This window comes from Aythya marila (genome assembly GCF_965140915.1).
Source record: "Aythya marila genome assembly, chromosome: 11".
NCBI lineage: Eukaryota > Metazoa > Chordata > Aves > Anseriformes > Anatidae > Aythya > Aythya marila.
Window position 1 is genome coordinate 1,427,851 of NC_139052.1, and position 24,348 is coordinate 1,452,198.

General features: G+C 39.6%; 1 protein-coding gene across 2 annotated transcripts in view; it reads right to left on the reverse strand.

The window, feature by feature from the left end:
- The window catches only part of FBN1 (fibrillin 1), a 158,501-nt gene that overhangs the window by 117,605 nt on the left and 16,548 nt on the right, over positions 1-24,348 (reverse strand). For both annotated transcript variants that reach the window (XM_082768900.1, XM_082768899.1), the window contains 2 exons: positions 19,057-19,152; positions 16,945-17,040 (listed from right to left, as the gene is read on the reverse strand). In XM_082768900.1, coding sequence (XP_082625026.1) covers positions 16,945-17,040; positions 19,057-19,152 — 192 coding nt within the window. The remainder of the gene's footprint in view (positions 1-16,944; positions 17,041-19,056; positions 19,153-24,348) is intronic.

Here is a 24,348-nt window from a genome sequence, read left to right on the forward strand (position 1 = left end):
CCTCAACTGCTAAGAGGGGAGAGAAGAAGGGAAGCAGGATGGACCTCCTGTCTGCTGCTGGGAGTTAAGATGGGCAAGCATACGCAGTACAGCACAATGCAGTTTGAAGTTCCTCTGTGGGAGCTCCTGCATGTATCTGAACTGCACGGTTTAGCAATTCCAGTGCCAATTTTAAGCTGTACCTAAAAATATAGGAAATATTTTCTTTTAATATTTGATAGAATGGGTGTATTTAAAAATCTAGGTTGTCACAGATACACATAAGCATCACTCCCAGCAATGTTAAAGGAACAGCAAACTGTTCTGAGAGGTGACTAAAGCTTCAGCTGCTTGCAAACCAGAATTGTGGAAAACTTTTAGGTGGCTTTAAAAAAATTCCCATAAAACAGCAGAAAGCTCATAATTTAAGACACGTTAGTGGGAGTGAAAACTTCCTCACAATTATCAGAGGTATTGTGCACTATATCCAAAAGGTAAGTAAGATTGTTTCCAGAAATAATGTCTTTCATCCACATCACCCTTGTAAGGAAATATTTGTTTTAATAATTAAGCTTCAAGTTTCAGCTACACTTACAATAAATAAAATTTGAATTAAAAAAATGTTTTTAAAGCACCAAATAGTTTAGTCTTATAAAATAAAATAAGACTGTAGTGGTTAAGCTGCCTTACACATGAATGTTTTATTAGTGTGTGAATATACTATAAACCTAAATTATAAAGATAATGTAAGGTAGCCCTCATATTTCAAATGAGATAACCACTGGAAGGAACTCTTGCCTGGCAGCACACTGGTCTCCTACTTTCCTCCATCTCATTTAATTAAGAACTGCAAATTGGATCCGCATCTTTTAAACAGCTGATTAAAAGCCCTGTTCATAAAAGCGATATTGTTCATTTTTTCACACGAGCATCAAGCTAATGCCCTGCAGGGCAGAGTGCCTGCTGCCCACCTGGGATCTGATTCTGCTTAGAACGAGGTGCAGAGAGCTGCTGGCATCCTGTGCACTCCATCTGCACAGGATGTCATTCCATGGAAAAAGAAAGGATGGCCCAAAACTCTTCCCCATCTACTCAAATTTGGGTACAACCTAAATCCAGCTGAAGCAAATGAAGAGCCCCTTTGGATTTGAAAGAGGCTATTGGAGGACATGTACACATGTATTTATCCATGCATTAACCAATGTATATTGACACATCTTGCATTCAAGAAACATTGTAGAAATGAGAATATCAAAGAAAGATTGTGCATACAGCACATAAGCCCAACTTAGGCACACTGCATTTTTAAATATAAAGAGACATAATATATTTTGTTTCTTACTCTATTAGAACCTCCCATATTCATCACCTTGAAATTCAAAATTGCTGTTAAATAAATACTATTCCAAATAACAGTATTTCTGTACCCTACAGCCAGAGATAATAGCCTTCTTTGCTAGACCTTGTTCATATTTGTGGCTTATGTCTTTGAGCACTTCTATCCAAAATTACTGATTGATAGTAATGCATGGTACTACAGCACAGAGCTAGCCACTTTCTCAAAAACCTCTTGCTCTCTCTTGAAACCTGTCTGAAAAAAGCCTGCCTGTGTCAATTCTGAGGAAAAGGAAGAGAAAAAGAAGAATGATAAATGAATACACAAAGTGATGCACAATGCAACCGCTCACTACCCGCTGACTGATGCCCAGCCAGACCCTGAGCAGTGGCAACCCCCCACCAGTTTTATTGTTCAGCAGGACGCCATACAGTATGGAACATCCCTGTGGCCAGTGTGGGTCAGCTGTCCTGGTTGTGTCCCCTCCCAGCTCCTTGTGAAGCACCCCCAGCCTCCTCACTAGCAAGGGCAGCACAAGAAGCTGAGTCCTTGACTCAGTGTAAGCACTGCCCAGCAACAACCAGAGCATTGGTGTGTTCTCAGCATTATTCTTGTCCTAAATGCAAAACACAGCACCATACCAGCTACTAGGAAGAATATTAACTCTATCCCAGCCAAAACCAAGACACCCACCCAAGTCTTTGGGTGTCCCTTTCTTTGACTTCAGTAGGGTTTGGATCACTTCCATAGTTACTGAGAAGTTTAATCCAGGCTTTGCTTCCCTGAACAATATAAAATTTTCACCCCCGAATCTAAAATACTGCCCATATATTTGGATGTAAAACCAATATGCTTTTCTTGTTATTGTTGTTATATGTGAAATACATGCATAATCTACCCTCTGGTCATAACAAAATGCAAAGTTGTGGAATAAATGTAATAAATGCATCGCCTGCAGGGTTTTGGCAACATTTTACAGTAAGTGGCAAATCATTACTGGTTTTGACATTCCCTGTGAGGTTAACCATCTTGACCTCTGCTGATATTTTTTGGATGCAATGGCAGTTTCATAGAAATTTTTTTTGTGCTCTTTAATGCAGAGTCATTACATAACATTTTATAAGATTACCCAAGTAATTATGAACAGGGAACAAAAGTCACACATGCGTATGCACAACAAACATCCTGTTTGTTTGGATGATCTCAGACACTAAAAAGCACTATTCTCATGTCAAGACTTCCTTCAGAAGACAAACACAAAGAACAATGGCAGTCTCTCAGCAGCGGCAGATGTCAATAATGGCTCCTGCAACCATCCTCTAGGCAACTGTAAGTAACAAATCAAAACTATCTCCAGTCTTCTAAATCTGTCCTAAATCTGTCCTCCATCACATTGAATTCAAAGGAAGTGTTTCCACTGATTTCAACAGGACTGGCACACTCCTGGTATATTTCAAGGTTAGTTGAATCATTGGAACAGCAGCAAGACTTTGCATAGGAGTAACAAAAAGAAATTCCTCCCAGCTTGAGACTGAACCAGACATCAACGATATAAGCTGAAGGAAGTTGTTATTTCTATTCAAAATTCTAAACAGCTGTTTTCAAGACAAATTAAAAGATTTTTCAATGTTTGGATTCAACTCAAGAGCTTTATCTAATGCATACTTTGTATTTGAGTATTTGTTGAATTAGAAATTTAATAGAGCAGCTGAGTATTTTAAAATCTTTTGGAAGATGTGAAAAAGGGATGTGAACTCTAGCACACCCTGTAAAACATAAATTTCTTAGCAAAATAATATGTTATTCATGTGCTCTGTACATTAGGTCAATTATTACTCACTTTCTTTGGAGAACAACCAAGTGCCTCCACCCTTTATAACAGAGAACTGTAATCAACTCTAGTAAGAATAGCAGAATTATTCTAATACACATTGGTGGCTCAGGCCCTAGCTGAGGAAGGCTTGAACAGTGAGAGACTAAGATTGATTTCCAATCTTTTTATTTTTTTGAAATTGGGAAAGAAATTAATGTTTTCTTATATACCCTAGTAAATAATTTTAATTTTTTTTTTTTTTAAAAAAAAAAAGCTTCTTAAAAAAAAAAAGAGGAATGCTTTAAATTAGCCCTCCAATTTAAACACTTGTTACTTAATGACAAATTCCATAAACATTCTAATACCAATACTTATTCCACTGCACGTCTTTCCATTCCGCTAACCCAATTTAACCTCTCATCTTCCTTGGAGTCAGCAGCTGTACAAAGAAATTTTTTAATACTGGCATCAGCAAATGACTTAAGTGCTAGTGCTAGATTTAAAATGTCTTCTAAAAACATGACTTTTTGTATTGAATTTGGAACTGAGTCTGATACAACTTGTACTGTTAGTTTAATATAGTATCACCTTTCATGAAGCCATATCTTGTTGGGTTCCTGCTGGGACCTGAGAGCTGAAATAGCAAAAGGTTTAATGCATGGCACTTCATTTTGCCCAGCCTGGCTCAAGCCAAGAGAAGCATTTCAAATTATTTAGATAACCACACAGATTAAATACCCAGCAAGGTAGCTTGCTAAGTCATTCATCATTTGCCATTCCTGGACTGTGCTTGCGTCTAGCAATGTTTTTACTAGAAAAGCCATTCAGATGAATGGAATGCACATCTCTGCTGGGTTTCCCCTGCCTAAGAAGCAGTCTACACTTCTCAACCTGCCTTCAATGCTCTCTTCCTGAGTGAAAGCATTTGAGGTGGCAGAGGGGCTGGACCCCCTCTGCCACCTTCCTCTCTCCTATCTTCTTCCCTCACCTGCTTCTCTTGTTTTTCTTTGTAACTCCTCATAAATTTATGTATTAAGAAATACCTTTTCTTATTTCAGCCCCTCAAAAAGCTCACAATAAATTGTCCTCTTATTATTCCTTTTCTTTTCACCTCAAGGAACAAGTAACTGGGATAGTTCACACTGCGTGGTGCAATTCAATTCCAGACACAATATCTGCATCATTAAATTATACCTTAAAGGTTACTGGAGTGAAAGTGATCTAACATTGACTCTCCTTTCACAGCTACATATCAGTTCTCTCTTTTTTAACTGACCATTTCAATGGTAGGTCTTTTTGCCTTTAAAGCCTGCAGTCTGGAAGTCATTTTTGACCCTGTGGTTTCTTTTGAAGCCTGTATTAATCCGACTGTAAAGCTGTCACACTACCATTTTGTGAATCTCTCCAAGTTACCACCCATACTGTCCCACCGGGATGTGGAGGTTCTCATAAAGACTTTCATCATATCCCAGCAGGACAATTATAATGCATTGCTTGCTGGTTTTACTGTTACCTCTTATAAACATTTCAAGCTCAAGTAGGACTCTGTCACTGTACTGCTCAGCTGAACTAAGATGTCTGGACATACTATTCCAGAAGAGACTAGTTCAATGGCCCTTGAAGAAGCAGTTCTCATTTGAACACCGTTGAAGAAGGTGTCTCACTTTAAGATCCATTTTAATTGCACTTTAAATAAATATTAGTGTGCTCTTCACAGCAAATGTTTACCACTTCATTTTTTGTCCTAGTTCTCAGAAAGTTACACAGACAAAGGAGGTTTTGAGATCTTAAAATCCCCTCTTACTAAGGGACCCAGTTTCCCCCTAAATCCAATGAAATTGTCAGTGAAGTTGGGAAAAAGTCTCAAAGCATATCTTTGGTTCTGCTTATTTGCATGTTATTTAGCTGTATCAGTTACAACATATAAGATTTCTAATTAAAACCTTATAGTGAAAAAGAAATCATGATGGTGAATTATTTAAATGCAGCATTAACAATGTAATACTGCAAGCGCAGTAGGCATAACATGACAAGCATGAAGAATTATGACTGAGTAAATTACCTCTGGGGATTTCAACTAATCAAACAAGTCAATCAATAAGCAAGAACAAAGAATATTTTCCTCACTTTCTTGTTGGCTTCTAATTTTAACTTCTTTAGAACTTGAGAAAAGCTGAAGAAAGTAACTAGTCATATTCCTTTGTGCAACATTTCATCTTTTCTGATTTGTGATAGGTTTTCTTGTGTAACAGGCAAAGGTAGTGCATTACTAAAGGCCTGTGAATTAGGTTTGGTCTCTCTATTCTTAGGGCTAGGACCGGAAGTAACATCAAAGCTCTTACAAAGCACCACTGAGTTAGCATAACAGATCTAAAATCACTGAAAAAAACGTTGGACAGAAGACTTTATTTTCCTTATTCTCCTCTCATTTTTGAAGAGAATAAACATGAAGAAGTTTTTTTGGAAGTGTCTAAAGCACAAAAGAAATTATTCTTTAAGCATATATGACTAGATTGCAGCAGCGTCAGTATGAAGTCTTACATAGGTTTGATTCTAGATTGGACTCTAGAATCTTCCCATCTTCTAAGTGACAGACGTATAGCGAGTATCAAATGAAAAGAGGAAAATCCCCCTGCTAGTTTCTCTGTAGTTACTAATGCTACTAGAAATTAAAACCATTCCCTATCCCACACCCCATAAACCAGTGCAATTTTGTCAGCTTATATTTTTAAATAAACTGTTCCATTTTTAGAATTTTAGTAGGCAAGTCCACTAGAAATTATCAGCGTAACATGTGCTTTCATTTGATAGCTCTCAGTTAATCATTGCCACAGGACAAACACTTCCAGACAGCAGAAAGCACAAATAAATAAAACAGACAAACAGAAACAAACAAAACATGCAAAAGATCCAGGATTATGAGTGCTTTGACGCTGTTAGCCCTGGATCTTCCTTAAATCCCTGGCAGCCAGGAGGCCAACCACATCCTGGGGTGCATCAAGCACGGCATCGCTAGTCAGTCGAGGGAGGTGATTATCCCGCTCTACTCTGCTCTGGTGTGGCCTCACCTTGAGGACTGTGTGCAGTTCTGGGCACCACAAGTACAAGGACATTAAACTGTTGGAGAGTGTCCAGAGGAGGGTGACAAAGATGGTGAAGGGCCTAGAGGGGAAGACACATGAGCAGCGTCTGAGGTCACTGGGCCTGTTCAGCCTAGAGAAGAGGAGGCTGAGGGGAGACCTCATTGCAGTCTACAACTTCCTTGCGAGGGGGAGCGGAGAGGCAGGTGACCTGTTCTCTGTAAACATCAGTGATAGGACCCACGGGAATGGTGTTAAGCTGAGGCAGGGGAAGTTTAGGCTGGACATCAGGAATAGGTTCTTCACCGAGAAGGTGATCACACACCGGAACAGGCTCCCCAGTGAGGTAGTCACTGCACCAAGCCTGTCTAAATATAAGAAGCGATTGGACTGTGCACTTAGTCACACAGTCTAAATTTTGAGCAGACCTGTGTGGTACCAGGAGTTGGACTTGATGATCCTTATGGGTCCCTTCCAACTCGGGATATTCTATGATTCTATGATTCTAAATGGCTAACAGGTTTGAATGACACAATTGGAGGTGCTACAAATCACAGCTTAACACACATTTTAACACATTTTCCACAAGGTGATTGGATATAGGCCTAGGCAACCTGCTCTAGCTGATCCTACTCGAGCAGGGGTGATCTCAAGAGGTCCCTTCCACCCTAAAGTGAATCAGTAAGGTGAAAAAATCTTAGAAATTATCCCTTCTGTCTCCAGTACTTCTTAGTAATTCTTCTCCATCCAGCCCATGGAGTAAGGAGGAAATAACAGCAGTACTGAAACTCCTGGGGATCACCAGGTAAACTTGGCAAAACTTAGGTGATGAAGACAGGGCCATTATAAAACAAGAGCAGCACCATTCAGTAAGGCAGGCCTACTCGAGTGAAATGCTCTTTAAAAAGTCACTCACTAAATTAAACATTCAGAAAAGCAGTGCGAGGCTCCTCCTTCTTAATGGGACCTGAATTACATCGCCATGAAAGAAAATTAAGACTATGGCAGAGCAAAGTGAAGGTGAGGCTGCAGTTATGTTAACCTACCTGTGCTAGTATAGCATGGTTAATACCAGCAACAGACACATAGTAAATGTGTAAGATCACAACCAAAAACCAGGTGCCCACAGGTTTCATATTTCTGTTCTTAACATACCTGAATATATAAGTACGTATATGTGTATATATACCCACACACTTTTAATAACTTTCATGCTTTTTAAAAAATTGCTTCTCCATAGCCTTTACATATCTTTTTTACAAAGAGAAATGTTGAATCTTTGTTTCTTACATAAAGAAATTCCCCCCTTTTCCAAAAGAGATTTTCTGGATAAGGAGTGCAAAGCTAGACTCCGTTTTACAGCAGAGCAGAGTTTGGAAAGTGATTCTTTCTCTTAAGGCTCCTTTCTTTTCAAACCTTATTTAGGCCTCTTTTCTTTTCCTACAGCGTTTCTCCAGAGTGCCAAACCGTACAAGCTGTCACAGAAAAAAAATTATGAAAACCACTCAGTCATTATTCCTGAACTTCTTAAGGCCAATTGGAAGCGTGAATGTGACTGTCCTTACAACTGCTCTTAGGTAGTTATTTCCTATAACTTTTTGCCACTTTCATGCTGAGATAGAATATAAGATACCTTTATAAATGTAACAGAAATTTCAACAATTCTGTTAAGAACACGTTGCAAGAAAAAGTATGTGTGACAAAACAGTTACACTGACCATTTTGAGCACCTCTGCTTAAGATGTATTTTCATTAGCATTTTGTACCTGACCTACATAAAAGAATTGTTTTTCTTGGAAATGCCCTTGTCAGTTTATCCTTACATTATGTATGATCTATGATGTTTTAGAAGAAGTTTTCTTTTCTTTGTTAGCACTGAGCATCATGAAGGCTTTAGCACTGAGCATCATGAAGGCTTAAAAACAAACAGAGGAAAAACAAACTCCCAACACAAACTTGACTTAAGGAATCCTATGTACTGATATTTCATTTTTGCTGTTGCAATTGTAACAAATTTTTTCAGCTTACCAGCTGAAAAAGGGTATGAATGGAAAATATTCATAGAAATTTTCAGGGTGATTCACAAGGAAAACATTTGTTTTCACTTTAACAAATCAAAGAATTTTAGCTAGCTCTGCTTTCTTGTATCAAAATATATTGTGGTCCAGACAAAAAGGAACACTTTTCTCCATAAATGGCTAAGTCGGCACTGTAAGAATGAGTTCTCAACTTCATTTACTCATTCTTTGTATCATGTTCAGCTCCAGGGTCACCATTTAGGCAGTACCTCCTCTATCGAAAGCTCCATGAGAAATTGTTTGTGCTCACTACTTTATGTTCTAAAAGTTTTGTAGTGACCCACTGTTGTGGTTTAACCTGGCTGGCAGCTAAACACCACACAGCCATTCGCTCACCCTCACCCCTCCCTCTCTTGGATGGGGGAGAGAAATGGGAAAGAGATAAGAAAGATAAGAAAGAGTTGAGATAAAGACAGTTTAATAAGACAGGAAAATAATAATAACAATAATAATAACGATAATGATGATAATAGTACTACTAATAATAATGTGTACAAAACAAGTGATGCACAATGCAATTGCTCACCACCCACTGACCGATGCAGTCCGGCCCTCCTCCCCCGGCTAGCCACCCTATTGTTTAGCATGACATCGGATGGGATGGAATACCCCTTTGGCCAGTTTGGGTCAGCTGCTCTGGGTCTGTCCCCTCCCAGCTCTTGCTGCACCCCCAGCCTGTCCGTTGGCAGGACAGAGCAAGAAGCTGAAACGTCCTTGGCTTGGTGTGAGCACTGCTCTGCAACAATTAAAACATCAGCATGTTATCAGCACTCTTCTCATCCTAAGCCAAAACATAGCATTCTACCAGCTACTAGGAAGAAAATTAACTCTGTCCTAACTGAAACCAGGACACCCACAAATTGGGAAATGGCTGAAATTTGAAAAATGGGAATGCTTCAATGGCACTAAGATCAAGAATGGTTTGAAGACACTTGTTCTGAAGGCTTTAAATGCAACGTTATGCAGCAATGATAACTAAAATCAATAAAAGCTGACTCAGTCTTTCAGCACAGAAAAAAAATCTCACTTTCATGATACATCAGACAGATTCTTCCCATTTCTCCTTGGAGCTCTGCAGAGTGCAAATCTGGCAGTGCAGGCCATTCAGGGAAGTTACATCTTTCAACTGCCTACACTGTGTATATAAAAGTCATATATGTATTAGTGTAACATCCCATAATCAAACAAACATAGACATCTCTTTGTGTATGTAACTTCAACAAAGCCTTCTGATGAAAGCACGGGCCTCCACTCTTTATTTCTTAAGACACCACAAGGCAGCTTGCAAGCACCATGCATGAGCAAAGCCAATGCAAGGTTCTATCTCTGACTGCAGGAAGCAGAACTGAATTTCTTGTGCAGCAAACATGTGCCCGCAGGCTGCCAGCACACCTGGAGGTAGGCGTTGGTTGCAGCAACCCAGCTGTCTACAGGACCGGGAGAATGATCTCAGTGATTCTCATGTGAGTCCCTTCAGGACCTACACGCAAGACTCACATCTCACAGATTAAAACAATGCAACTATTTCAATCAAGCATTTGCAGTGTTAGTTATGCAGTGTTTGTATTAACATATGCCATTACTACTTGAAAAACGCTTTTAGTTCTACCTCAACCAAAGCATGGGCTCCTCAATTTGTCATTAAATTTGTATGCATCTCCATTGTTACAGCTAAAATCAAATCAAAACAAAACACAAAGTCCAAGTAATACCTTACTGCACATCTAAAGGTCAGTGCCCTTAGCAGCCAATCAAGAAGGCATGGAAATACAGAGAGGGCTGCCAAATAGTTGAATGAAAACTTTGGATTTGGATTTGTTTGACTAAAATCAAAACTCAATTTGGAACAAAATGTAAATGTTCAGCTTCGTGTACAAAAGTTGGAGTCCTTACGTCTCACAAGAGACCTAAGCCCATATGTACTGAATCATTTATGGATCTTGATTAAGTTTTAAGCATATATCCAAAGGAACGTTTTAAAACATGCTATGTGGTATTTTCAGATGCACAAAGGATCATAACATACAGCTGGTTAGATAGTGTATTTACAAGGAGCAGAACAATGAATAAAAGCCTTCACATACAAAAGACCCTAAAAATGCTTTTTGGTCTTAAATAACAGACTGAGCTTAGCACTGAGTTCTGATCCAAAGATCTATTGATTATATTGCTAAGCATTATAAACGTCCTTAAATCACACACAGTAATTCTGTAAAGACTGACTTCCACAGCATTAAGCTGCAGCTTCAGTTTTAAGACGAAGAAAAACTCCTCATCCATTTAATTCAACTTCTTTTATAGGAAAGATAATCCTAGGTGCTGATACTGACTTTTTTGTTTTAAAACTCAAAGATATCAAGGGTGGCAACATGTATAAAAATTGTGTTAAAGAAAGTAAAACATGACTGTGACTAAACATATTTAACTTCAGCCTGAAGCCATGTTTCATAATCAGGTTATAAAATCAGGGTGAAAATAGTGTGCAAGAATACTTATTCCAGGCCTTCAAGCTTACGCATCTTTTAGTTTGCTGTTATAATACTGTACACACTGTATTCATGTTACAGGGCTGCAGAAACTACATGTCTGTGTCAACAGATGTGTTTCTTGGAAGACATCTACAAAAATCAAGTTTATTCAAATGTTTGCCAGCTACCATATGCTGCAATACTACTTTAAATGCAACATAAGGCTTTGGGAACATACTTTTACTGCTATCTACACTTTGTTATTTACTTTCCATTTAGACTAAATACCAGAGACGGGGCACACTAAGGGGTGCAGTGTCCTCTTTGTAAAAACATTCTACCCGTTGTAGTATTTAGAAAGAAAAAAAATATACACGGCTCTACACTGCTCTCGACCACTTTCAGCGGCTGCACTTTCATAGTGAGGCTCTGGGAAAGATATTTTTACATATGGCATTAATTCTGGGAACTTTTAATAATGGCCAAATATAATTAAAAATTAGGCAAAAATTCCTGCCATGGAGAGAGCAGTACAGAAACAACTCTGTTTGAAGAAAAAGCAATCATTTGCTCATATTCTGAGTCCAGAAAAAAAACAAAACACACGTGGTACATTTTTAATATTTGAAATGCATCAGGCCCAATTCAACTCCTATGTGAAGCGAGTGGCAAAACTCCAAAATGCAGCAGGATTGAGCCCCTGATGTTGTCACAAGCATTCAGATAAACAAACAGGGCTGCAACACATTCTAAGCTTCCACTGTGTTCCTCTAACTGGATCCAGACAGAAAAAGAAAAGCACATTTCATTGCATTTTTTCAATACCAGAACAACAACAATATACAATTTTATATTCTATGGAAGTGACCCTATTATACTATAATTATCCAAATGCCCAAAGAAAAACAGATTTGAAGAAGTCAAGTTTTTATGCACTCATTTGAAAGACATTGTTCTATCAAATCCAATAGGGATTTCTGATCTCTCTGAGGTTGGTAATATCAATTCTGCCTCTGGACTTTTATCAAATGCATGATATAGCAATGTTTTAGATGCCCACTTTGGGGTCATTTGAATATGGCTAGCAAAATCCCCCAGACTCTTTTTACAGACAATAAAAAGTGCTGTCAATGTTCTGAATTATCCTCATGGGAACCTAAGCTAAGCCTCTGCCCTCATTCTCTTCAGAGACTCTAAAAGGGACTGCAAAATCCATAAGTAACGCATGTTATTCTGTGTTAAAAGACAAATGGTGTAAAGAAGACATCCTTTTTTTTTTTTTAACCAGCAGAAGAAATTGTGCTTTGCTTGCATCTTAGTTTTTCTATTACCTGATTTCTTTTCATTAACAATATGACTAAATGATATGCTTAAACCTGAGTGCACCTCTTGAAATTTAACTGACTCTGAAAGCTTTGGCCAAAAGCCATCAAGACCCTTAAGCATTTGCGTTATTTTAAGAATACTGACATCTCAGTTTTGCATTTAAATGCATGTCAAAGCCCGTCATTGGATCACAGCCAGAGAACTCAGCACCTTCCAGAATGAATAGTTGAAGTTCAAATTTTAACTGAGTCAATATCCATGAAATATTTTCCTTTCTGTACTAGGCATATTAAATGTGTCTTAAATTGCTGTAGGAAGCATTTCCAACTCCACTATATTCTTACTGTATAGTTTACATCAAGTTCACCTTTTTGATGAACACTATCCCACAGAAAAAAAAGAAAAAAAAAAAGAAAAAAAAAAAAAGGTCTATTGTATTTATAATACGCCTGCACATACTTGATGGTATGCCCAAGAAGCTTCCCCTACTCTGGAAAGGCACCAAACACCATTCGTGACAGTGTAGGAATTACTGATACATGTGTAAGACTTGACAATAGCACAGCTAGGGATCCAGCTCTGATACCATGTATCACTGGTAACACAGTACGCAGTCTCCCAGAACTTGAAGAGGAGTTCCACTGATACTAACGACTCTAAATATTCATTTTGCTCATGTAAATAGTGTTTTATGCCATCATTAACACTTCTAAGCCACACAAAAAGTAATTTGTACGCTGAAATTGTACCATGCTACCCTCTGAAAGAATGACTGAATAGATACATAAAAGTACTCAGGCCACAGATTTGATGTCACTCGCAGCACTGTGAAAGAAGCAGGTCTTTTACCAGATAAGCTCTTTCATTACACATGTATTTGAAGCTACTGACCTACACAGAAGTCCTGCAAATCTTCATCAACAACCATATGGTCAGCATTTACTGAGGTAATACCAATTAAGCTAATTTGTATTACAAATATGGGCCAAACATATGGAAAAACTAGTTAAAACAGTAGACAGAACACTGTAACATGCTGCTGGACTTAAGAAGCTGGCTCAAACTTTGATACAAGCAACTGGAACATTTTCATTGTTTTCTGTATTGGATTATTAGAATAATTCCTATGAATTTGGTTGTCTCAACATTGTTTTATTCAAGACAGTTCTAAGCTATGACACATGCAGCAATGGCTGGAATATTCCTTGGTCTGTGACATACGTGCCACAAACACCCTGTGACTGTTACTATTAGTCAATGTTCACAGAGAAAAGCACTGCGTGATATGCAGTAGTAAATTACTTACATCACTGTTAGCATGTGGCATGGCACAGCCTAGAAGTCAAACCACAGCCAAACACATGGGGAATGTGTATGCCACAAAAGCGTATCACTTCACATTACATTTATATCCAGAAATGGTATTTTCACAATAATCTGCCTCTCCTACTTCTCCCAGAAATGGGATAACTTAAGAGACTAATTCTTTTATTTATTTTCTATTTTTTCCCCGCTCCACATTCAGAGAAGCTTTAGTTTTGTTTTGTTACTTTTTTTCTATTATCTATTTACTGGATAACATCCATATACACATACATCAGAAGCCCACTAGGGAATGTCACAAATCCACATAACATTCCAGAGCTAGATTCAAAATATGGACCTCTTTTTTAGCTGACAGATGTGTAAAATCATACGCAGCCAGACAAAGCCCTAATGACTACACAGGTGCATGTGCTTAACAATGCAAGTTATTCCTACTAAAATCAACATTAGTTTATACTTGAAGTTATCTTCAGAAAACATTTTTCTGATGGCATAATGTGATTCTGCAACCAAAAACCACCACACCCTTTTTAGAGGAGGGGAACATATTAGCTCAGCTAGGTAGAGAGGCCGGAGGAAATCTCTGTGAAAGAAGCCAACTTTCAGAGGTTTTCTGGGAAGATATCACAGAATCACAGAATTGTAGGGGTTGGAAGGGACCTCGGAAGATCATTGGGTCCAACCCCCCTGCCAAAGTAGGTTCCTTAGAGCAGGCTGCCCAGGTAGGCGTCCAGATGGGCCTTGAATATCTCCAGAGAAGGAGACTCCACAAACTCCCTGGGCAGCCTGTCCCAGTGCTCTGTCACCCTCACCATGAAGAAGTTCTTTCACATGCTGGTGCCGAACTTCCTGTGCTTCATCTTGTGGCCATTACCCCTTGTTCTGTCCCCGCAAACCACTGAACAGAGGTTGGCCAAATCCCTCTGTCTCCACACCTCGGGTATTTATACACATTGATGAGATCCCCTCTCAGTCTTCTTTTCTCCAGGCTGAACAGACCCAGGTCTCTCAGCCTTTCTTCATAGGGAAGATGCTTCAGGCCCCATATCATCTTTGTGGCCCTCTGTTGGACTCTTTCCAAGAGATCCCTGTCTTTCTTGTACTGGGGAGCCCAGAACTGGACACAGTACTCCAGGTGAGGCCTGACCAGGGCAGAGTAGAGGGGGAGGATCACCTCCCTTGACCTGCTGGCCACACTCCTTTTAATGCACGCCAGGATCCCACTGGCCCTCTTGGCCACCAGGGCACACTGCTGACGCATGGTCAACCTGTCGTCCACCAGGACCCCCAGGTCCTTCTCCTCAGAGCTCCTCTCCAGCAGGTCATCCCCCAGCCTGTACTGATACATGCAGTCGTTTCTTCCCAGGTGCAGGACTCTACACTTGCTCTTATTAAACCTCATTTGGTTTCCTCCTGCCCATCTCTGCAGCCTGTCGAGGACTCACTGAATGGCATTACAGCCTTCTGGCGTGTCAGCCACTCCTCCCAGCTTTGTGTCATCAGCCTGCTTGCTGAGAGCAGACACTATTCCCTTATCAAGGTCATTGATGAAGATGTTGAACAAGACCGGACCCAGCACCGACTCCTGGGGAACACCGCTAGTCACAGGTCTCCAGCTGGACTCTGCACCACCAATCACCACCCTCTGAGCTCAGCCAGTCAGCCAATTCTCAACCCACCTTACTGTCCACTCCTCTATCCCACACTTTCTCATCTTTGCTAGCAGGATGTCACAGGAGACAGTATCGAAAGCCTTGCTAAAGTCAAAGTAGGTGACATCCACTGCTCTTCCCTCATCAACCCAGCTGGTGATGCCATCATACATGAAGAAGGCAAAGAGGTTTACTATCATTTGGCTTCAATACTGCAATGAGCTTTAACCAGAAATACTACAGCTCATTAATGCCTAGTTATCAGTAAAAGAGAAAATATAGAATAAAAAAATGTGTTCTAAGTAAAATCTGCTTATGGATGATGCATTTAAAATACAGATTTCCACCTCATTCCATGGTGGTATGATTTGGCTCAAATTGCTTTGTGCCATCAGTTTCTTGTTCCACCTGACACAAAGCAGGAGCCCTGAGGGACAGGACTGAAGCTGATAGCAGGCTTCAGCCTTGAAACTTGCCCTAAGTGGATTGAGTGAAATCAGCCCGAATTCAGGCAATGTAAAAGCAGCTTTAAACAATCCTTTTTAGAACTTGCGCACTGTAGCTCCTCACCAGACTGAAGGCTCAAACCCTTCACCCACGGAGAACAAACAAGCACTCACTGCTTGAATTTCAAAGCCTTTGCAATAATATTCAGTACAATCATTACCTATAAAGATTTTATTCTATGCAAATTTCAGACTTCTAACCAAAGACACAACATTTTCCATTCCTCTTACTCCTCTCTCCACTGATGAGATCACGAGGGTCAGAACACAGCTGCTCCTCGGTCTTCAGAAAAACTTCAGCACTAGTTTGAACTACTACAACATCTGAGTGGACAACTGGCAAGACTTCAGACAATGCCAACAAAACAATTTTATCTGCTGTAGGGAGTGCAGCAAATACCTGCTTCATCCTACTGTCTGCTCCAGCTCAGAGCGAAACATTTCTGTCCCCCACTATTTGTTATTCTGCATCACCACCTACGCTGCCCTTTTAGAAATGCCAGCCATCACTCCAGCTGCAGTACCAACAGCAGTGAGCACCTGGCATACTCACTGCCAAAAACTTTGTGTGCTAAACACATCCTGTACATGCAAGCCCAAAATCAGGTCAGTACTACCCATACTGTCCCAGGTTTGCAGATATGTAACACAACCTCTTGTATGGGTAGTATGTATGAATTTCCAAAGAAACAAATCAATCAATAACTCTATCAAATTAAGTGTTATTTTTAAGATTGCAAAACTCAACAGAAAGCTTATACCTAAACCTTGATTGCTGTATCTCTCTCAAATGATCCCTTAAATTGGTTTTAATTCCATGGAAAAAAAAAAAAAAAAAAAAAAGAAAACAATATACCAGGTGAGGTAGTTGGTATATCTGTCAGCTGTTATCACTATGGATACATACACACAAAAAAAAACAACAACAACAATAACAATAAAACTGTACAAGATGGAAATAAGGATTGAATGAACTCTGCCAAAAGACATGCCAAACACAGAGGCAACATGCTGCTTACCACTGGTAAGTAAATGTATCAGAGAGATATGAGCTTTTCTGATGACTTAAAAATTATTCAAAGTTTGTACAAAAACACTTATCAATATATATATATATATATTTATTTCACAGCTCTCCCACTGAAATGTTTTCATAGCAAAAAATAAACAAAACAAAGACCCTAAGCAGTAGCATGTTTGTTTCATCCCAGTGTATTACATCTGTACTTCACATTCTACAAGAATGCCAGTCCTATTTTACCTTACTGATAGACAGCAATACAACATTACTACCTAAATGTGTGGTGGCACTGGTATTTTCAAACTATTATTAAGCAAGTTTGAAAATCAAAATTTTTTCCACTGTTTTAGGGCACATACCTCTTTCACACTGGGGTCCTGTAAAGCCATAGGTGCAAGCACATCGGTTCGGAGCCACACATCTCCCTCCATTTAGACATCCACTTTCACAGACAGCTGTATCAGAGGGGAGGTAAGAGTAGTCTTTATTGAGTTATTTCCAGAAAGACAGGAAACTACATACTTGACCAGCTCAGGTAAACTAGCAAACACTGTAAACATAACAGGCCAGGATACATTTTTTCCAGAATCTGCTTCTGATCTTTTGCTATTTCCTGGTCTCATTAGTATAATGAATTCATCTTTTCAAGGGAGCATAACATAAACATACTAACAAGCACAGCTTCTCCAACCTCTCAGAGCCTCTTTGATGACTAGACAATACCGTAACTGCAAAATAACATCTTTCAAACTTTCAATGAAACAACACTGAAAATGTAGAGATTGCAGATAGGAACTTAATTTCTGAATCCTCTAAATTGTTGCCTATTCAAACACATTAAGAGAAGGGCGATGAAGCTGGTGAGGGGCCTGGAGAACAAGTCCTATGAGGAGCGGCTGAGGGAGCTGGGCTTGTTCAGCCTGGAGAAGAGGAGGCTCAGGGGCGACCTTATTGCTCTCTACAGATACCTTAAAGGAGGCTGTAGTGAGGTGGGGGTTGGCCTGTTCTCCCACATGCCTGGTGACAGGATGTGGGGGAATGGGCTAAAGTTGCGCCAGGGGAGTTTTAGGTTGGATATTAGGAAGATCTTTACTGAAAGGGTTGTTAGGCATTGGAATGGGCTGCCCAGGGAAGTGGTGGAGTCACCATCCCTGGAGGTCTTTAAAAGACGTTTAGATGTAGAGCTTAGGGATATGGTTTAGTGGGGACTGTTAGGTCAGAGGTTGGACTCAATGATCTTGAGGTCTCTTCCAACCTAGAAATTCTGTGATTCTGTGATTAAAAAAATGTATTTGCTCCTCTACCATAATAAAAAAAAATAACAATCCAGTGTTAAAAGGCTTGTTGCTGATGCTTAATAATTCATGATATCAACTACAACTGCAAAACAATATCTATTTTGATTTAGTTAATCCAAGATATTCTTCCTTGTACTACACTGTGATAAAGTACAATTTTTTCTCATAATGAACTTCAAAAGCAATTGCTCTCAAAGATAATCAGAAAAAGGAACATTCACATGAAAAAAGGGTTTTTTAATACAATTTGATGCTCTTTGAGTAATGTTATTCTTTGTTCCATTTCACATTTCACTTTAGTAGAAAGAACGTTTCCATTTGTCCTCTTTTATCCACTTGATATTTCACAGAGAAGGCAGAAATACAATTCTTAATCCTTTCACCATGTGATCCTCTTCCAGATTATTAGCGTAAATTCATGGTCTCAGTGAAGTTCATTTTAAGTGTGCCATTGACTTTGACAGAGCAGAGCACAAAAGGTTTTCATTAAATAGGCTAAACACATTTTCCCTGTCAGACCAATAGTGCACTAGATAGCAACATGACAGCCTTGGTTAAAAGCAGCGCCTGCATCCTTATTTGAGTTTCTTCACAGCATTCCAGCCAAGAAGAACAACACTACCAGAATCAGGCTGGTAGAGGGTTTATGCAATGGATCCAAGAATGCTCTTGGCTCAGGATTCATTGACGAAGTAGATCAATTTGAGAGTCTTGATAACTCCATCAAGATAACATCAAAATAAGCAAGATTCCTAAAATGTAATAGCTAACTCTGAGGCAAACCCTTGAAACAAAAACAAGGATTTGTATTAAGGAGCTCAATTTTGTCTATAAGACAAAAACTGAATCCTATATAAATTCTTTATTCATGGCCTATTGCCCTAGAGAATGTAAGGCCCTGTAGATCAATGGGAATTAATGTAGAGTGAGAACTATAGGATCAAGTTATATCCCATTATTATGAATTCAAATGATGTTTATTTTAATAGTCCTGATCAGAAAGAATTCACTCGGCACTCATTACAAAGTCATGTGTTTTCCTGTAAAATTCCACTGCACCCGATCAAAAACAAGCTCAACATCAGTTGAAATTTAGCGTTAAAGGGTGCCCAGTTCACACATCCCTAAATTATTTAACTGTATGAAGTATCTATACAAATAAAATATACTTACGCTGTCCACAGTGTGTTCCTGTATATCCCTTCTGACAGAGGCAATGGTCATCACTGCAGCTACCTCCATTCATGCACCGGATGTTACAGTGTTGTACTTGAAAGGAAAAGAGATTTTCCTCAGTTAAGCCAAGACAGGAAGAAACACTTAACTATCTGCTAAAGGATTTTTAGGGATTGATTATATGAACTAGAAAGCAGTGCTAGAAACAGAAGATGCATATTTTAAAACAGATATTTAAAATGGCAGTACAGAAAACAATACGAATTTACAGTTCCTCAGGAATACAGGTCATTGTGCAAGAATTTGAAACCACCCTTATCCATTGAAGTCAGCAGCATTTCATATGAGCATAGATGCACAGAACTCATCTTCTAGTTTGCAATGGTAAAAAAAAGACCATCAGCAAGGGGAAAGTATTAAACTTCTGGCAGATACCACCAAGCAGAGAAACTTATCATCTGAGCAATGGAAAAAGGAAGCATTAAAGGGAAGGAAATAAGAAAGCTCCTGAGGACAGCCTGGCTCTGCCAGGACACATAACACAAGAAATGGATCTGCCCAGGTAGGACTTCTTGCACAGAAAGGAAAAGTAACAGGGCACTTTCTTTCTGTGGGCTTACCCCATCACCACATAATGCTGCCACCAGGTCAGTGCCCGTGGCCTGAGGAGCTTACAGATAGCGCTTCCCCTAAGTCCTTCCTGCAAAGAGGAGAGACCAGGGTGCGACACAGCTCACTCTCCTCAGCAGCAGCCCCACCATTTGTTATGATTAACAAACAGCCCAAGTCCCAAGCCAATAAAACATAAAAGCACGTGCTGTGTTTTTCTAATAACAAGGACAAACATATTTTTCAACCGGAGGTCAGGAACAACTTAAAGTATGTCAGACTTTTCATCAGGCACAGAGAAACACACAGGTCTCCTGATGAAGTCCTCCTCACAGCTCCTGCTGCCTGACACAGCTGCTAACAGGGGCAGACACTCAGTACACAGCTGGGAAATGGTTTCCCTCTTAACAGGAACCACATGAAAGGCTCCTCCCCAGACAGGATTACAGGCAGATCGGCATTTTGGTAGGTTGTGATGGAGTGCTGGATACCTACACCATGCTGTCTGAAATGTTCAGGACTGAAAAATACAAATCACATGTACTGCCAGAGCCTGTTGTTAACAGGTGCTGTGCCAGCCACTGAATTTTTCCTGTTGCACAAAGCCCTTAAGCATCATTTGGCTTTTTACAGTTCAAAAGTACGTGCATGGAATTTAATTTTAATTTTTAAGCAGAATTAATAATTTTAGCAGTATTGCCATCTATAGCAATATGAATCCACAAAATATAACATGAACATGCAATTGTAGAAATGATTTTAAATAATCTCTAGCATTTAAAACACTAGTACACTTGATTCTTCAGTTATAAAAGTAAGACTATCATTTCTTATGTGTCTCATATTTATGATACACCTTTGTTCTGCTTTGGATGTACTTCAGGAAACAAAAATGTGCTAACATTCCTTAAAAAAAAGTAGAATTGTCTGCAAATACAGAGTAAGTATCTGGTGAAGATTTTTGGACAATGTCCTAAGTAGGTCAGAAAAAGGTATATAGTTACTTTAAAATGTGTAGTTCAACTTAGCTTTATACAATCTTAGAAAAACAGAGGGGATTACAAAAAGCATAGGAAATGATATCATCTGTGAAGCAGGGAAGGAACTTGAAAACCACAAACTGATTTCAATTAGAGCAAGCTATGCCAAGAGCTAATTTCCATTCCCACATGAAGACCAAAGCCATTTAAATACTTAGAACTACATTTGAGATAAAAAGGTTAACAGTAGCTTATATGATGATTTTCATATTATTTGTTCAAGTAACAGTAAAGTATATTTCCCCATTTTGGGATAAGGAAAGGTTTTGCACATAACACACACGCACGTTTCCATAATTTGTCTTACTGCTTCTCAAAGGAATTTTTCCAAGGTAAAATATTTCTTCCTCCTTTTTAAACTAAAATCATTATGGGAGATTGCTGGGATACCCAATCATAATTATTAAAATGAACCATTCAAATCAGTGAGCTTTCTACCTTATAACTATGTAATAAAATCAGTGACATAAAATCAGTAAGCTATTTATTTTCTGTCCTCTTTCATGGGAATGTTGAAAATAGTATTTCCAAAATCATACTGACTATTCTGAAATATTAGCCTTCCAGAAGTTTATAGAAACACATGCGAAGGCTGTCTGGAGCTTAGATGAGGATTTTAAGATTGCATTTTTGACAAGTATCATATGAATGCAGGTGCAAAGTCTATTCTCAGTTATATGAACAACTCCATTAATGGCAGTGGAGATATTCCATTAAATGAAATAACCTATTCCAAGGTATCACATTGACCGAGACTCAAGGAAAAATCACAGGAATCACCATAAGGCTGGTAAGTCAATTCATACAGCTTTGCACATATAGGAAATATTAACAACATTAATACATTATTGCTCTTAATAAATTTTCGTTCTCTTTCAGGTCCAACTTGTAAACAGCCTGCACTGGAAATTTCTGAAGTCAAAACAGAGGTAACTGCAGGAATGTAACTTTATAAACCTGCAAAAAGATCCAGCAAGATCTAACATACACATACACTTGGTGTGTGGGCGATGTTTGTACTGACTATCCAAAGTGAAACAAACTACAAGCTGCACACTTAAACATAACGGTTTCTGACTTTCTTAGTAAATTCTCAGCAAAATTGAGTAAAAACTTCATCATACGGAATGTACCACATGACAACCACTCATGAAACATTCATGAGCTCACTAAGCAGCCAACAGGTAAGCTGCACACTGTCAGCTCAGCAGTCCCAAACTAAAAAATACAAGGGTCTGTGATCATGACATGAAGAAACATAATGGAGCAGCACTCTGGCACCTGGGGCCCAGGGCACTCTGCAGCAGAGGGTACTGGCAGGAGCGGCCGCCACTTGTCTCTCTGTGCCACTGAAGAGGAAATGCTCCCAAGTCTGGTCGTGCATGACACAGAGCTTTGCCTGCCAGGAGCTGTAAACAAGGAATGATGGCCTCATCACATCCCAGATGCTCAGCGTGCTTTCCCTGTCGAGTAACTGACTCAGGAGATGGCAGCTAGCAGCAGGCTGGGATGCTGAGCTGCGTCCCTGTGAGACAGCAGCTGCCTCACTGCCCAGGGGGCTGTGTAAACCCACAGCAGTCTTGAAAACTCTGGAAATGTTCAAAATTCAAGACCTTTTACCACCTCTGAGAGCAGCAGTATAAGTGAAGGGGCTGCACTCTGGGGTTTTGATCAGATGTCTTACATCCCATCCCAGAGAGTGGCCTCCTGGGGGTACAAACCTTATGGCCTGGGCTTGGGGCCCCCAGAAATGCTGGGCATTCCCATTCACAGCAGGCATTTTCTGAGGAAAACCTCAGTACTATGGCTCCACCAGCGCTCATGGACTGACCACCCAAATTGGCTCTGTTCTCAGCTGGTGCCTCTGAAGCCACTGGCAGGGGGAGTGGGGCAGGCCCCATTTTACATTCAAGCGGTGTAACTGGCCTGACAGGAGGCAGCTCCCCTCAGCTGCTACCCTCAGTGTCCACTGCAGCCCTCACTGCCTCTGCCATGGCTTCCACCTTCCGAGGCAGCCGTGTCAGCAAAAGTCTGCTCTGCCTTGGCCAACCCAGGCCATTCTAACTTGGAATACATTTGGAAGCAAGACCAGTCTGACCTGACCCATAACCCTGTGAGCAGCAGAAGGCCTGCAGCCAAAGGAGAGACCATTCTGTTCCTCACTTCTCCCCTCCCCCCCCCACCCAGCTTCCACAGGAACAGAGCAACTACTCTAACAACAGGGCAGGATCTTGGCATGTGTCTGCAGCACAAGGAGGTGCCAAAGCAGCCACGCCCTGGGTGGTTTGGGAGACAGTAGTATCCATCACAGAGCCAGCACCAAACAGGGCAGATGACTTCCTCCATCGCTGCCGCATCAGTGCCACACACAGCAGGTTGGGGGATGCCTCTACACATGGCAATTTTATCTCCATGCCTACTGTAAACATACCCAAAATATCAAGAATTACCCAGAGATAACCACTGCCCAGCCAGCAAGTTCACTGATGTCATGAAAATCTATGCTGAGAAAACCATGCATTGATCTTTTCAACCATTAATCAAATTCCTAAAGCTGATTAGTAACAGGGAAGTCCCAACAGTTGACCTGTGTAGGCATCAAAGTTGGAGGCTATGTTTTGCTTTCCAGTCTGCATTAATTATTTGAGTTCAGCAGGCTGTCAGAGCTATCGTGCATCTGGTGTCTGCTTGCAATTGTACACAATTTAAAACCTGTGACCATTACTAATTCCTTAAGTAATGAACACAGACATAGCTTAAAATATCCAAAAGAAGACTCAAACACGTCTCACCTATCAGGACCCATTATTTTTAATTGTGCCAAGTCCCATTATTTTCACTTGTACCTGTTATTTCTATTTTAAATGTAACAAACTTGTTGAAACCTGTGCTGTAATGTAATGTCTGCACACAGAAAAAGACAATTGGCATTCATCTATCTGCCAGTATTCAGGACAACACATGTAACAGCACTCTTTCCATAGTGTCACCTTCAGGTCTGAAAGAAAAAGAAAAAAAGTATCTATGGCACTACCCAGATTTTTATGCTGGATAAAAGGAACTGATAGATCATTTGACGTGATTCATTCAATCTGGTAATCACACTAACATATTTGGTATCATTCACTTTAATTTTTTGTATTACTTTAGAAGAACTTTTTCCCATTTGTTAAAACATAATTAATAAATTGGTTTATGAATGCATATTCTGACAAAATATGAGTTGTGGCCAATGCAAGCTGACAGTAACCCTTTGATGTCAAACAGAATTTTTTTATGTTTATGTTTCTTTTGTTTCCTAATACCATATCTAAGCCATTGTGGTCTGTTGTGTAAATATGTATTCATGGGTTTTGTCTACAGTGCCAACAGAGCAAATGACTTTCAAAAAGTGTACGTTCTGTAAGTCCTAATGAGGTGTTGGGTAATAAAAGTTATTACACAATAGTGCACAGAGGCAGTACAGTCATTTCTGTCTACAACAACTGAAGACACTTTTCTTTTTAGAATTGGTTTGCTTTACTAAATAAAGGATGTGACCACACACACAAAAATATCTTAAGCTATTGCATATATAAATGAGAAATAAACAATGTATTTTTTACACCAACTGCTGAATGTATTGGTATAGTGTACAGAA